We start from the raw sequence: 14667 nt of genomic DNA on the forward strand, positions 1-14667 counted from the left end.
GTTCTGAGGAAGGGTCATGGGACCCGAAACATAAACTCTGATTTCTCTTCGCATCTGCTTTTGCTTGAAATGGCAAATAAAATTCATTATTAAGAATAAGGTGATTCATTTAGATAGAAGTGATTTTATTAATTCCTAGGAAGATATATAGTTAAATGGGGTACAGTAACAAGAGATCTGTGAATATAGACTGAGGAAAAAAAATCAAATTTTTATCATATTTGCAGACTTATTCATGCCAACATGATCAAGAAGCGCATTTGAAACAGTAAAGTACATATATTTTAAAAGGGGACTGATACAGTCTTTAAACTACTATGAAAATCACAAAAATAGTGATCTATTTAGAATTATCCTTCAATTTACTTTTCCAGCGTTTCAAAAATCCTGTTTCAAAACATTCTCCAATTAGCCAATAAAATTGATTATGGGACCAGAGAAGTACGTTGAAAAAAAGTATAACCTGAGTCCTCAAAGACATGGTTTACAAATAACGTGCACAACTATCATAAAGATAGAGTACCAAGCACCATCTCACTTACCAGTTTCATTAGTTTTCACTCCTCCACTGCTGCCCTTACCCCAGCTACCTAATCGACATCCTGGTCCCAACTGAATTTTATCATCAGTGGCAGGCTAAGGGACAGAATAAAGCAAGAGAACACTTTCAAAATCCTGAGATCCTGTTGCTGATAATACTGAACAGGATAAACACGTGCAAGTTTCTCACATCCTCCTTTCCCTGCATATTTATAAGAAATAACTGTAAAACCTATGTTCTAGCAATCATTTCAACTGAATCAGTTTGCACGATCACACTCCAAGCTCACAGAACGTATGATTTTTCTACTTACGTAGAATTATGATGCTCAGAGAGCTTTGCCTAACAAGAGAAAGGCTACTATTGGATTACTTAGTAAGCTGATTTAGTGTAGTGCTAAATCAAATCGACCAAGAACGACCAAACATCATTTAGTTCCAAGTTATTTATCAACTGGGAAAGCAGTAGAACTGCTACTATTTCCCAGCATGTAAAAGGAAAGGCTCAAGTTCTGCTCCTGCTCCCTATTGAAAAATACACATATGGGCAAATTGGGGTTTGGCTTACCGACACTCCCTTGGACCCCTGACATCCTTGGAACTACACTCTTGTGTGCCAACATTTCCAAGAGAATAGAAAGAAAAGGGGACAAAAAAATCATTCCATCGGTGCTGTTATGGTACCATTAGTTCAAAATTCACAACAGGAACCCAGCAATAATTAGCACATCTGTTAACAGAAACCACCCATTAATTGACATATCCCTTAAAAGGAACAGCAGCTAGTTATGTCCTTCAAGAGGAACAGCCTAGAAGTGAACATGGACTTAATGTTTTAATTCTATTAATAATTAGCACTTGGATATCATTTTAATAAGTATTAGGAAGTATAGGTTTTCGTATTTTAAAAACAGATTGAATTTAGGTCTCTCTGAAACCTCAAATATTCTATTGATTGTTTTGATCAATACAAAAGTACTGAAAAATGGAAAATCAACTTGCATATACTATAGAATGCGAATTACCTGATGTACACATCAAGAGATTAAGGTGCAGAGGAGCAGAATTGATTATAAATTATAGCAGTAGGTTATCAAGCATAAATGATAAAATGAATTTTAAAAACATAGTTGATTTTTTGTACAAAATTGCTGCACATTAACTGGTAATTATTTTTTAAAGACTATATGGTAACTATGAAAGAAACTTTAGGGACAGAAAACATCTTTAATTTAGTCATTTAGAACTCAAAACTATAGAACAAGCTCACTAATAACAAGCTGGGAACAAGGGAGGCCTTGAGGGAATTCCCTTCTCAGACTAAGGAGTATTTGGAACAACTTCTCAGTTAAAGCAATCAATGCTGTGTTGATTAATTCTTGAGAACAGATTGGTGAATATCTGGGTTGGAAAGAAAATAATGGTTTGCGAGGCTAACACAGGGAAGGGATGGCTAAATGCATTGTAATATGATGGTGCCTAAGCTGATGTTACACAAAGGAAGATAAATCACCTGAGCAACACATGCAAGGCTTGATGATTTTTACACCATTTCAATCTTCTGTTCATTATGCTATTAAAAAAAAAAATCACATCTTGCAACGATTACTATTCTAGTGGTATTTTGTGCCCTTATCCAATTCTGAGTTGAATCTAATTCACACTCATGCTACACCACTTTTAACGCATTACCTGCAAACTAAATAACATGAAATTATTTAAGAAGTTGCAACCCAATGATTTCACAAAGATGGACAATCACACTAAGAGCTGTTGTGACTGGCTTGCCTCTATTGTTACATGGGCACAATCTTTGTGGATTTACCTACTCATGGTACTTGAGTGTTGCTGCCGACGTCAGCATTTACTCCCCAACTCTAATTGTCCTTGGATGGAGGTCATCAGCCACTATTTGAACTGCTGCATTCCCTATGGTGCAAATACACCCAAGGCAATGATAGGGACAGAGTTCCATGATTTTGAGCCAAAGAAAGATTAAATTAGGGCACATGGTTGGGGATTTAACATTTAATTGATTTAACATTTAAATCCATATTGATAGTGGTAGTAAAATGTCAATTCTCCAGTACTTGCATTTCAGGATGAAATAATTAAAAAAGATTCCCTATCAAGCACAAATTGAATCACCATGACCATAGTTCCTTTCATTGGATTGGCTTGTTAAGACTTGGAGCAAAATACATCTTTGGTCATGAAATAGTCTCATTTAATTTAGTTGTACTTAACTAGGGACTAACCAGCAAAAGACATGATGTACTTCCAGTCTCATCCTCTCCCTGTTCCCAATTTAATAAATAACCACAACACGAAACTTATAATCTTAATCATCCAACTGTCAGAGTAAATTTAGTATTCAAGTCTTTAGACCAGATAAATAATTTGCTGGGTCATCTAATTAGTCTATTTACAAAAAATACTGGGACAAAATTATATAGCTTTCTAAAATAGAGGTGAAAACCGCACTATGACATTCTCCCATGACTAGTGCCTCACTTGTGTAGTGAGTAAATAATATTCAGTGATGGATGTTTACCTATATAAGATTAAGACAGGTCACCTACTGGAACATTCAGATCAAAAATGACAATGCCAGCTCATATCAACAACATCATAATCAGCGTAATCTTCAACTTTCGTTGTACAATATACATTCCTGTGCCACAATCCATTCAAGACTGTGTCAGCACCAAAAACATGTACTGCACTGTGAACCAAAACTATTGGACCAAATAAACACGTCAATACAATCATATCTTATGGCCAATCTGTTTCCATAAGACAAAGAGCATGGAGTAACAAAACAGACTCTAAAGCTTGTGCAATGTTGAATTTGTGACATTGGAAAAGACAATTTAGCCTATCATGCTTGCACAAATCTTTACCAGGAATGTCCAACTTGCTTTGTCTTTCCATCAACTTCCTTTCTAAATACTTATCCTTTTTGTTTTCTGGGATGATAATCTTTAGTTTGTGTACCAGTGATTAGAGAAGTGGCAACAATTGTTCACTGCTCTCTTCAGTAATTCCTATCCCTCGTTCCTATTAATATCCTACAGAATTTTGGGAATAGCCTTCCCTCTAACATCCTTGATATGACACCTAAAGCCCCAACTGCAGTTCATCTGGTGACTTGTAGAATTCAAACATTGCTTCATAACTTCTGTAAGGAATATATGTTTGAAAATCAGAATCCTATTTGCCTCTTTTCTAGCCATTGCTCCCTGTGCTCCGAATGCATGCTTTGACAGCCTGCCTTTTTTTAAAGCCCTGTTAAGAGTTTTACATTTTGGCTTCTATTTAATTGCCACCCTCCCCACTACAATATATAATACAGCACTTTACAATTACCTGCAATATTAGCACATTCCTGCAAATTTCTACAATCTTCTGCACGTTCCCAAAACTGAGTGTTATTCGCAAACTTAAATAGCTTTCTCCTTCTTTCCACAGCCAAATAACTTACATAAACTAGTCAATCTTCCATGGCTTTGTACGCATAAGGCTTGGACACATAATATAGCCCAGATCCAACTGTTGTACACAATCTGTCCATACGTCTACATAACCTGACTCTGATCTCCATATTAGGAGTGAAAAATGCCTGTGTCAATACAGGCTGCTGTACTTCTAACATCCTAACAGTCTCAGTTGCCTTTGCATGACTGCATCAACAAACTTTCAGGTACTTGTAACAATGCTCATACCTTGGTGATTTTTGGAAACTTGCTGGGGTCTATCGTCCTGCTGCTCTTAGACACTGGAACAGTGTTCCAGGCTTCTTCTGTGGGTCGTCCACTAGCTGCAAGCATAATAGTTCCTGTTAAAATACGCTATATTTGAATAATGGTTAATGCAGCTAACCATTCGAGGATGTGAATAAAGGAGGATGTAACTAAAAAGCAATTATTTGGTCTTGGATCCAGAAACCACAATTCCCTTAGAACAAAACAACAGGAATTATTCTTCCAGTCGTCTGGCCAAAAGCAGGTTGTCCTTGAAATTTAGTGAACCATTTTAATCAAGTGAAGTGACTTAGAAATTTTTTTTCTAAAATTAAAACAAGAATTGCTAGAAATACTAAACAGCTCAGGTAGGCATCAGTTTGTGATACATGTTTCAAAATCTTGCACCTATTTTTCATAAATAGGTTCTAAGAGAATACTACATAGCTTGCTACTTAGCAAATGGGTATACACAAGAAACCAGTATTCAATGCAACTCCAAAAATTAGGAATAATCAACAGAACACGTTATCCTTTCAGGTAACAGTACAAACCATTTACATCTCATTGTAAATTAAAGCAGTTAAGGTTGCTGCAGAGGACTCAAGTGGATAGATTTTGCTCAACTACACCAAGATCCGACATGTAAAGATAGAGTTAATATATTTACTACCACCAAGGGAAGGGGTATTGTCATTGTAAGAGAATGTATAAAAATGATTACATCTGAAAAGGCAATTACAGAAATATCTTACTTGTTCTCCTTTTGTCTTGCTTAGACAATAGTTGCTGATGAACCTTCAATTGTTGCTGCTGCTCTTCAATCTGTGCTTCTTTATGGATCTGTTCAATGGTCTTCGGACCCTGTTCAACCCTACGTGATACCCAATTTTTCTGTGGATGAATACAATATTCACACATTGTGTTAAGAAATCCAGGAACTTATATTATTTGACGATGTATTAAATGTATCCATGATGCCAATACTGCAATTCTTCTGGTTCAGTTTCAAACTTTTTAAAGTCTCCTTCCAATGACCAACATTACAATACATATTATCACAGCATTCCTTACTATTCATCAATCATCAGTGACCAACATATAATTACCCGTAATATCCATTTACGGGTATCAATAAAACTTTTGAAAGAGGTCCCCAGAAAATACTCCTAAGTGCTTAACAAACATCCAGATTAAACCAAAACACACATAAACTAATTTTTAATCCAACATTTATAACCCATCTTCTTTCCCAAAGTAGAATTTCAAAATTGATTTCCAGAATTAAAACATACAACGATAGGAAATCCTGTCACAAAAGACTTTTTAACCCTCTCATAGTTTGTCAGTGAGAATGATAAACTCCTCAAAAGTCTGCTTTTGGAGTTTTCCTCATTGATCTGGGTATTTTGGAGGGGAGGGAATCAAAGGATGACAATTTATTTTACAAACACACAATCCCCTCTTGGCGTGTAACTTGTTCTTTTGGGAGAAATACATGCAGGTTTAGCTCAATTACACTGAGACAGAAGTATGGGCGATATGGTCCTGAAGCAATGCTGATGCTTTAAGAATTAAAAGACAAAATTTCAGGGAAATTGGAAAATTAACTGCATTTAATGCATGAGAAGATACACTCGTAACATTTAATTAGAAATGTCTGACCAATTTAAGGTAGCAAAATTGTACAAACGCAAGCAGTAAAGGCACAAAGTTAAATGGATCACCCACCATTCTCACATCTATCACATCTTGAAGCATAAAACGTATTCTAGATGATGTTTTCCTTTCTTTCACAATCTTTTCCATTTGATTGAAATACTGGTCCATGCGAGGCTGTAAGGTAAAGTCATGTTGTTAAAATTCATGCTTTATAATTGGAGCTTGTGAAACCTTTGCCTCACACATACGTAAAAGTTTTGAATTATCACTCTGCATCTATTAAAATAAAATTATTCTCGAGTTGCATGATACCCAGAGTTCATTCCCATGGCAACTTTATTCAGAAATTCAACGAATCAACTACAATCTTTACGCTACAAAAACAAGCCCAATGTGTCAGAGCAGGCAGAACCAGCTATTCTTCCACAAAGTGAAAGTGAGGACTGCAGATGCTGGAGATCAGAGTTGAAAAGTGGGTCACTGGAAAAGCACAGCAGGTCAGGCAGCATCTAAGGAGCAGGAGAGTCGATGTTTTGGGCATAAGTCCTTCATCAACGGCATGTAAGTCCTGGGCTTCCTCCACCGCCAAATCCAAGCCACCTGACGTCTGGAGGAAGAACACCTCCATTTTCTGCCTTGGGACCCTTCAATCACACGGCATCAACGTCAACTTCATCCCAGATCCAACTCGGCACCGCCCTCTTAACCCATCCCACGTGTCCATCTTCCTTTCCATCTATTTGTACTACCCCCCCTCCCAGCTGCATCCAACTATCACCTTCCTAGCTACCTAACCCCCCCAGCCCCACCTTCATATTTATCTCTCAGCTCACATCATGTTGATGCCGTGTGGTTAAAGGGTCCCAAGGCGCAAAATAGGGCGTTCTTCCTCCAGACTTTGGGTGACTTCGATTTGCGGTGGAGGCAGCCCAGGACTTGCATGTCCTTGGTGGAGTGGAAGGGGGAGTTGAAGTTGCTTGCACAAAGTCTTACAGGACTTCGAAGTATCAAACCTTTCACCTTGAAGCTACATATTTTAGCTGCAACTAACTACTCAAACTATAGTTACACAATACGAGTAACTATACAGCACATTTCCACTTTTAAAAGCATCTATTTTAACCACTAGATGGCCCTATTGGCATGACATAGCTTATGGTAATCCAGGGATGCTCTGAGAATGATCAGTTTAAAAAATATCAACCACCATTTTCAGCATTGATAGCTTTTAAGTTGTAACAATTACTAAAATGCCCACGGCTATTTCCTTCCTGCTTTTAGTATAACAGGCCATCACCCAATCCGGGCAACAGAGAAGAATAGTTGTGATCACATCAAAAGCTACAGTTTTAAAACTCCATTTAAGAACAGAAGTCAAATTTACAGATCATGGTCTTATTGCACCTCTAACCTTTGACAGTTGGAGTGCAGCATCAGTTTCAGATTACAGAGAGAAGAAAGAAAGAGAAACTTGTATGTTGGCAAAACATTTCAAGGAGAGTAAATATTAGTACATGTCAAATGTGTGAACAAGAAAAGTTTTTCACTTACAAATGAAATGCTCCCTCTAGCCACCCAGATTTATTATATCCTGAAATGGGCTTCTGCAGCAAATTCACTTGAAAGGAACTGAAGAATTGAAGAACCTCTTGTAAAACTTGGCAGTCAGAGCAGCAAACTAATAGGACCACACATTACTCTGATCAGGTTTATCCTATAGGTGGCATTAAGGTCCCCATAAACTAGACCCAGACAACATCTCATCATATTTGATTTTTTTGGCCTAACACCAGCCCCTTTCACAACTTTCTCCAACTCATTTTGTAAACAGCCTAAGGCCTTGAAAACTAGGGCCAAATTCATTTTGCAGGTGGCAAGAAACAGGAAAACACCCAGCACTGCCCATCTCCCTCAGGGAAGATGGCTAAGGCTGGGTTGGCTGCGCCCAGAAAAGGTTCAGAAGCAGCCATAGGCTGCCAAGACTGACTGCTTACACAGTTCGGAGAAAGTGAGGACTGCAGATGCTGGAGATCAGAGTTTAAGAGTGTGGTGCTGGAAAGGACAGCTGGTCAGGCAGCATCCGAGGAGCAGGAGAATCGACGTTTCGGGCATGAGTGCTTCTCTCCTGCACTTCAGATTCTGCCTGACCTGCTGTGTTTTTCCAGAGCCACACTTTTCAACACACACAGCTCTAGGGGTCTTGTATTTCAATTTCACAACATTTGATGTTAGAACCTTAAGTGGTGTCAAGTGCCTTGTGGTTTCAGGTATTTAATTTTGACAGGGTCCGGATGTTTGGCACTTACTGTGCTACTGTGAATTGAATTTTTCAAGAAAATGGTGGTTTTAACAACAAAAGTTATTAACTATGTGCAAGTTCTTAAAAAAAATTACATCCAATTGTCATTATAGGGTTGACTGCTTCTGGACTATGGATAGTGGATGAATGGCGATGGGCATGCTATATATCTTGGAGGAAGCAGGAGGACCACCTTGTGAACTCAGCTTTGAAAAGGTTCCTTCATGCAGATCATGGTTCCCGAGATCTCTGAAATGCTGTGAATCATGACAGTCTTGAGAAACTGGCCTGACTCCATGAAAGTAGACCATACCTGTCTCTGTAATCAGCTGACCAAGTCGACTATACTGGGTGCGGGCTTACGACTTCAACCATCCTCCACCATAGAAGGCCCTGGTGAAAATCAGATTATGTCTGGTCTACAACATGACTCCACAGACCTAGATTTGCCCCATATCCCTTTATGACTTTGGTGAACAGAAATCCTGTTTTGAAGCTAACTAACCTGGCATCATTTGTAGAAGAAAGGAAGTTATAAGCTTCTATCACCTCTAGTCTAGAGAAACATTTTCTCATTTCACTCCCAAAATGTTGCCTCATCATTCCCAAAATGTTGCCTCATCACTCCCAAAATGTTGCCTCATCTTCAAGACTGCATCCTCTAGTTCTAGCAGAAGTAGCTAATGCTAATTAATTGTTCCTATTTAATCCCCTTAATGTCTTGGAAGTTTGAACCAAAACATCTCTTACCAATTTAATTTCAGGGAATGCATACTTTTGTTTATGTTGACTCTCCTTGTAATATAACAGTTTTCACATCTAATTCTGACAGAACTATATTATGCTTTTTTCAAAGACAATGTATCCTTCCTAAGATGCAGTACCGAAAACTGAATGCAGTTAACCTAGCTGTGTACTAACTGGGGCTTTGAATAGCGGAAGCAATGACATCTACCCCTTGTACTCTAGTCTTTTTTTTAAGATAGAAAGGCAAGCATGCCATTGGTCTTTGATAATTTCCCTATCAATTCATGAAATTTAATGATCTATGCATTAAAACCCTAAACTTTGGGGATCTTCACTATTTCTAGATTGTCATGATTTAGAAAGTATCCTGTGTATGACACAGAGACGGCAAGCCAGACTAATTCAGACTTGCTAACATTGGATATCGCAACTTAGTGAAAATAAAATGTTTGATGGCCCTCAAAATTGCATAGCTGCTCCAAACCAGGCTTTATGAATAACAGATATCAGACACCAAGTTTATAGTTTAAGCAGAAATTAGCAATTTATTATTAATACTGCAACTTTAGCAGAGTAAAGTTAAATAACAAGATAACCTAATTAATATCTATGATTTAAACCCAATCTTCTTTGATCACAATGCCCAGACAAACCGACATAATTAAAGGATATATTTTTAAAAAAAGAATTACAAATTATAATTGGCTAGCTTGCTTAAGCAGATTTGCATGGCAGTTGCTGTACCTTGATGCGGTTCTTGGATAATGAGTTGTCCACAGGCACGTGAGACTATATCTTGCTTAAATCCCAAAATCACTGGTCAACATAAACAGCTTCCACAAACCGAAGACTTTTATTTATCACATTTTATAATGAAGACAGCAGTGGATTTGTTGGAGAGAGATCCTGTCTAATTTAATTGCATTTCTTTTGCAAAGGTAACTCAATATATTGATATGGTTAGTGTAGTTGATGTGGTTTACATGGACTTCAGTAAGAACTTTGATCTTGGTCCCACATAGAAGGCTGGTCCAAACTCCCATGTGATCTAAGGCAAGTTGGCAAACTGGATCCAAACTGACTTATTAATAGGAGGCAAAAGGTGATTGTGGAGGTTTTGTTTTTATAATTCGAAGATGGAGATCATCGCAGAGACTCTTGCTGCTTGTTATATACATCAACAATTTGGAAATGAATATAGAAGGTGTAATAAGTCTGCAGATGAATAAAGGTTAGTAGCGTTGTTGATAGGGAGGAGGATGGTCTCATTCTACAGTCTGACACTGATCAGGTGTTAACTTGGGCAAAGCAATGGCCGATTTAATCTTGATTTGTGCGACATGATGCATTTTAGTAGGTCTGATAAGGGAACATATAACGAACAGTAGGGCCCTAGGGACTAGTGATGAACAAAAGGACTTTGTTGTATGAGTTTGTTGATTCCTGAAGGTATCAGCACAGGTAGACAGTGTGGTGAAGCTTTATGGGATGCTTGCATTAGCCAGGGTGTAGAACATAGGTACAAGGAAGTCTTGTTACAACTTTATAAAATATTGTTTAGGCTGCTGAAGCACTGTGCGCCTTTCTGGCCACCATACTATAGGGAGGGTTTGAGTATATTGGAGATGGTGCAGAGGAGATTCACCAGGCTGTTGCTTGGGATGAGAACTGAGTTATGAGGAGTGATGGCATAGACTGGTTTGTTTTCTTTTATGCAGAGGGGAGATCAGAGGAGGTGGATGTAATTAAGGTATACAAAATTATGAAAGGCATAGAAAGGGTAGATCATGAGAATCTTTACCCCATGCTAGGTGTTTCTAAGAACAGAGGGCACAAGTTTAAGGTGATGAGAAATGGTTTAAGAGGAGATTGGATTAAAAAAAAAGAGATTGGTAGAAATATTGAATGTGTTGTTGAAGTGGTGGTCGAGGCAGTTACTTTTACAATATTTAAGCAGCATCTGGATGAGCACTAAAAATGACAGGGCATTATATGTTGTGGATCAAATGCTGGTAAATTGGATTAGTGAAGTTTGGTGTTTATTGGTCAGCATGAACATGCTGGACCCAAAAGGACCTGTTACTATACTTTATGCCTCTCTGACTTAAAGCCCCACCCAATTACCTCAAGTCATTCCGAGACTGCACCATTAAAGGACTTGAAAACCTTGCAATGACCCAAGGTTAAGCAGGGTATGTCTTTAATGTGAAGGCAAGAATACCTTAATTTAATTGATAATTGTGACTGAAATTAGATTTTGCCTTGCTCTGGAATAGCCCATAGACTTTTACACTCCTCAGAAATTGAAATCTCACCTTTGAAAAACGGCAATCATTTTCCACAGCATGTTAAAACTTAAGCCAGTATGCTTTTGACAAATTTGTAACAGCTGCTACCTAGTATTCCATGTAAGATCAGACTCCACTCCTGAGTAACAAATTTTTCTCTCTTTTGTTAAGCATTCATCTTGAAATCCCAACAATTTCCATGTCTTTAAGAATCCATGAATATCAACTGCTTCCTTAACCTGTCAAAATGAATGTGTGCAGACTGGCAATATTCTTCCTTTCCCTGCCTTGTGCATAGCATACTTCCCAAGCTTATGTTTCAGCTGTTTCCTCTTGTGCCAGTCTGCACAGCTCACTTCACAGTGGAACTGGATTAGTTAGCTTCCATTCTTAAGTCAGTCAATTCTAACACACTTCACATGTTTATCTAGATCCATTACTCAATAATTGGCATCAAATTCTGGTACAAGTAGCAATCCTTTATCTGAAATTCCGAAATCCGAAAAGCTGCAAAGTCCGAAGTGTTTTTTTGTGAAGCTGTTTTCTCATTAACAAAGTTGTTTGGCGTGCAAACAGTTAACCCAAGTCGACACCCACTTGATGCGTGTCATTCAGATGCAATGTTTGAGAGTGTGGCCCAGCACTGGCAGATCTCAATTCTCTCTCAAGGCGCGTTTCACTGAGTGAGTCTGCTCCTCCAGTAAGATTATTTTAAAAAAATCAAACAACCATCAAACTGTCACTTATTCTGAAATGCGAAAAATACAGAATTCCAAAAACCAGTTGGTCCCAAACATTTCAGATAAAGGATTGTGCACCTGTACTGCAATTACATTCTCAAAACAGCTTGTTTGGTTTGATTCCCCTTTATGCAGGCATCGATTGTTAGAATCTCAGCATTTTGAAATCCCAATTCTTTAGAATATCAAATGCCTATGAACCAGAACCTGCAGTTTTTATAGCTGCCAGGACTGGACTAGTCTGATACAACAGGTGTAGCCTTCTTCCACAGTAGATTGCAGTAGAAATCATGTCTGCTTTAAAGAGTCAGAAGTCACATGACACCAGGTTATAGTCCAACAGGTTTATTTGAAATCACAAGCTTTCGGAGCGCATCCCCTTCGTCAGATTTCAAACAAACCTGTTGGACTATAACCTAATGATCTGTGACTTCTGACTTTGTCCACCCCAGTCCAGCTACTCCAAAAAGGCAGTAAACTACCATTGAATCAAATTATTTTAGACAGACTAACAGATAAAAATTCAAAAATGTTGCATCTATGTCCATAGCTAAATTCAAACCTTTTGTGTAGTGAACTTTGCATTCCAACCAGCACACAGCCAGAACACCACGGGTGTGTATTTTAATTGCTAGATTCAGTTTATCTTTATTCAGCATAAGATTAGATTAGATTCACTACGCTATGAAAACGGACCTTCGGCCCAACAAGTCCACACCAACCCACTGAAGAGTAAACCACCCAGACCTATTCCCCTACCCTATATTTACCCCTGACTAATGCACCTGACACTATGGGGAATTTAGCATGGCCAATTCACCTGATGTGCACGTCTTTGGATTATGGGAGGAAACCAGAGCACCCGGAGGAAACCCACGCAGACACATGGAGAATGTGCAAATCCCACACAGACTATTGCCCGAGGCAGGAATCGAACCCGGGTCCCTGGTGCTGTAACTGCAATGAAAATGTTTATTTAGATAATCTGAATTTTAAAGGATTACATTTCATACACAGCAAAAGCTGATAATCATAGATATCAGGGGGGCTGACATCAACAGGCGTTCTTGTCACTAAATGATTATGATGTGTCATAAAAATCAGTTTTCAACAATCTTAAAGGACCAGCATAAGTTAATGATCAATAACTAATTAGCTGGTGCAAGGTTCAGAATCCCCTCCCCCATACTTGCACTTCTCAGTTTTATTTACAGGCAGTAGGGCAGTCACAAGGCAAAATGGAGGAATGTGATGGCAGATTGCAACAGGATTTAGAAGTTTCCAAAAGCAAGTCTTGGAATGGATTGAGACTTGGGAGGAGAAAAAACATTGGTGAAATGTCAGAATAAAACTACAGTTCTGTGGCTGAGCATCAAGTCTGAGAATGACAAGTGGTTGTGACTCTCAGAAATCTCCATAAAGCAATTCTTTCTAAACCTTTTCCCACTAATATTCCAATTTGAGGCTTCAAGACTATCGGAACCCCTCAGCGAATGCCGCAAGGGTTCTATAAGAGCAGGAAGATGGGCAGGGTGGACTCATCTACTGCTACATCAGGGCACATGACCTCATTTAGGGAAGACAAGGTACAAAGCAACCAAGAGACCGCTATCCACCTTTTACTTCCTAAAGTCAAAAGCAACCTTGTCAAAGAGGCATATCAATCACCAGTTGACAATGAGTCAAGGAGAGAGCAGCTGTTGGAAACTGTACTGTTATGGCACTGGGCTGGGCTGGGCTGGGCTAGGGAAGGAAAGGCTCCTGACAGGAGGCTAGCAAAGTCAACCTAAGATCCCAGCTGTTTGTGGAAGGTCTTTACTCAGAATCTGTAAGAGCAGAAAATTTAAACAAAAGTTCATTCATGGGATATTGGCGTCACTAGTTGGGACAGTTCACCTCTTAATTGCCCTTGAAAAGATGGTGATCAGTTGCCTTCTTGAACTGTGTTCCATTTAGATATACAAAGAAAACATTATGAAAGAAGCCCCAGGAATTTAACCCAGAGATATTGACAGAATGTTGATATATTTTCAAGCTTGGAGGAGAAGTTGGAGGGATGCTGGTATGCCCATCTATCCGCTACCTACATCCTTCTAGAGGGTTGTGGTTGCTGATTTGGAAGCTTGGTGAATTTCTGAATTGCATCTTGGAGTTGATACACATAGCTGCTACTGAGCATTGATGTAGAATGAGTGAATGTTCATGGATGTGGTGCCAATCAAGAGAGCTACTTTGTGCTGGATGGTGCACTTGACTGTTATTGGAGTGCACTCATTCAGGCATGTAGGGATCATGATATTACATTCCAGATTTGCCCCCAGTAGATTGCAGACAGATTTTGAAAAGTTAGGTGGTGAGTCAGTTACTGCAGGATTTTTTGCCTCTGGCCTGCTGTTTGAGCTAATTCTCAGGATGTTGATAGGGGGGAGTCAATGATGGTGAACACCGAATGTCAAAGGCCAATGGTTAGACTCCCTTATTGAAGGTGGTCATAAACCTTGCACTTGTATGGCATTAATGTTAGTTGCTACTTGTCAGCCTAAAAGTGGATATTGTATAGGTCCTGCTGCATTTGGATATGGATTGCTTTAAAATGTGAGTAATCTCAAATGGTGCTGAACATTGATGACTGCACAGCGAACCTCCCC

The 14667-nt window shown here is 38.8% G+C and overlaps 1 protein-coding gene across 28 annotated transcripts in view; it reads right to left on the minus strand.

Moving 5' to 3' along the window:
• LOC122540194 (eukaryotic translation initiation factor 4 gamma 3-like) overlaps positions 1-14667 on the minus strand; it is a 353622-nt gene that overhangs the window by 30813 nt on the left and 308142 nt on the right. For all 28 annotated transcript variants that reach the window (XM_087980602.1, XM_087980614.1, XM_087980611.1 and 25 more), the window contains 4 exons: positions 6015-6119; positions 5039-5177; positions 4266-4360; positions 543-636 (listed from right to left, as the gene is read on the minus strand). In XM_087980602.1, coding sequence (XP_087836728.1) covers positions 543-636; positions 4266-4360; positions 5039-5177; positions 6015-6119 — 433 coding nt within the window. The remainder of the gene's footprint in view (positions 1-542; positions 637-4265; positions 4361-5038; positions 5178-6014; positions 6120-14667) is intronic.

This window comes from Chiloscyllium plagiosum, unplaced genomic scaffold (genome assembly GCF_037043375.1).
Source record: "Chiloscyllium plagiosum isolate Xiang-an unplaced genomic scaffold, Cpla_swu_hap1 HiC_scaffold_37, whole genome shotgun sequence".
Classification (NCBI taxonomy): domain Eukaryota; kingdom Metazoa; phylum Chordata; class Chondrichthyes; order Orectolobiformes; family Hemiscylliidae; genus Chiloscyllium; species Chiloscyllium plagiosum.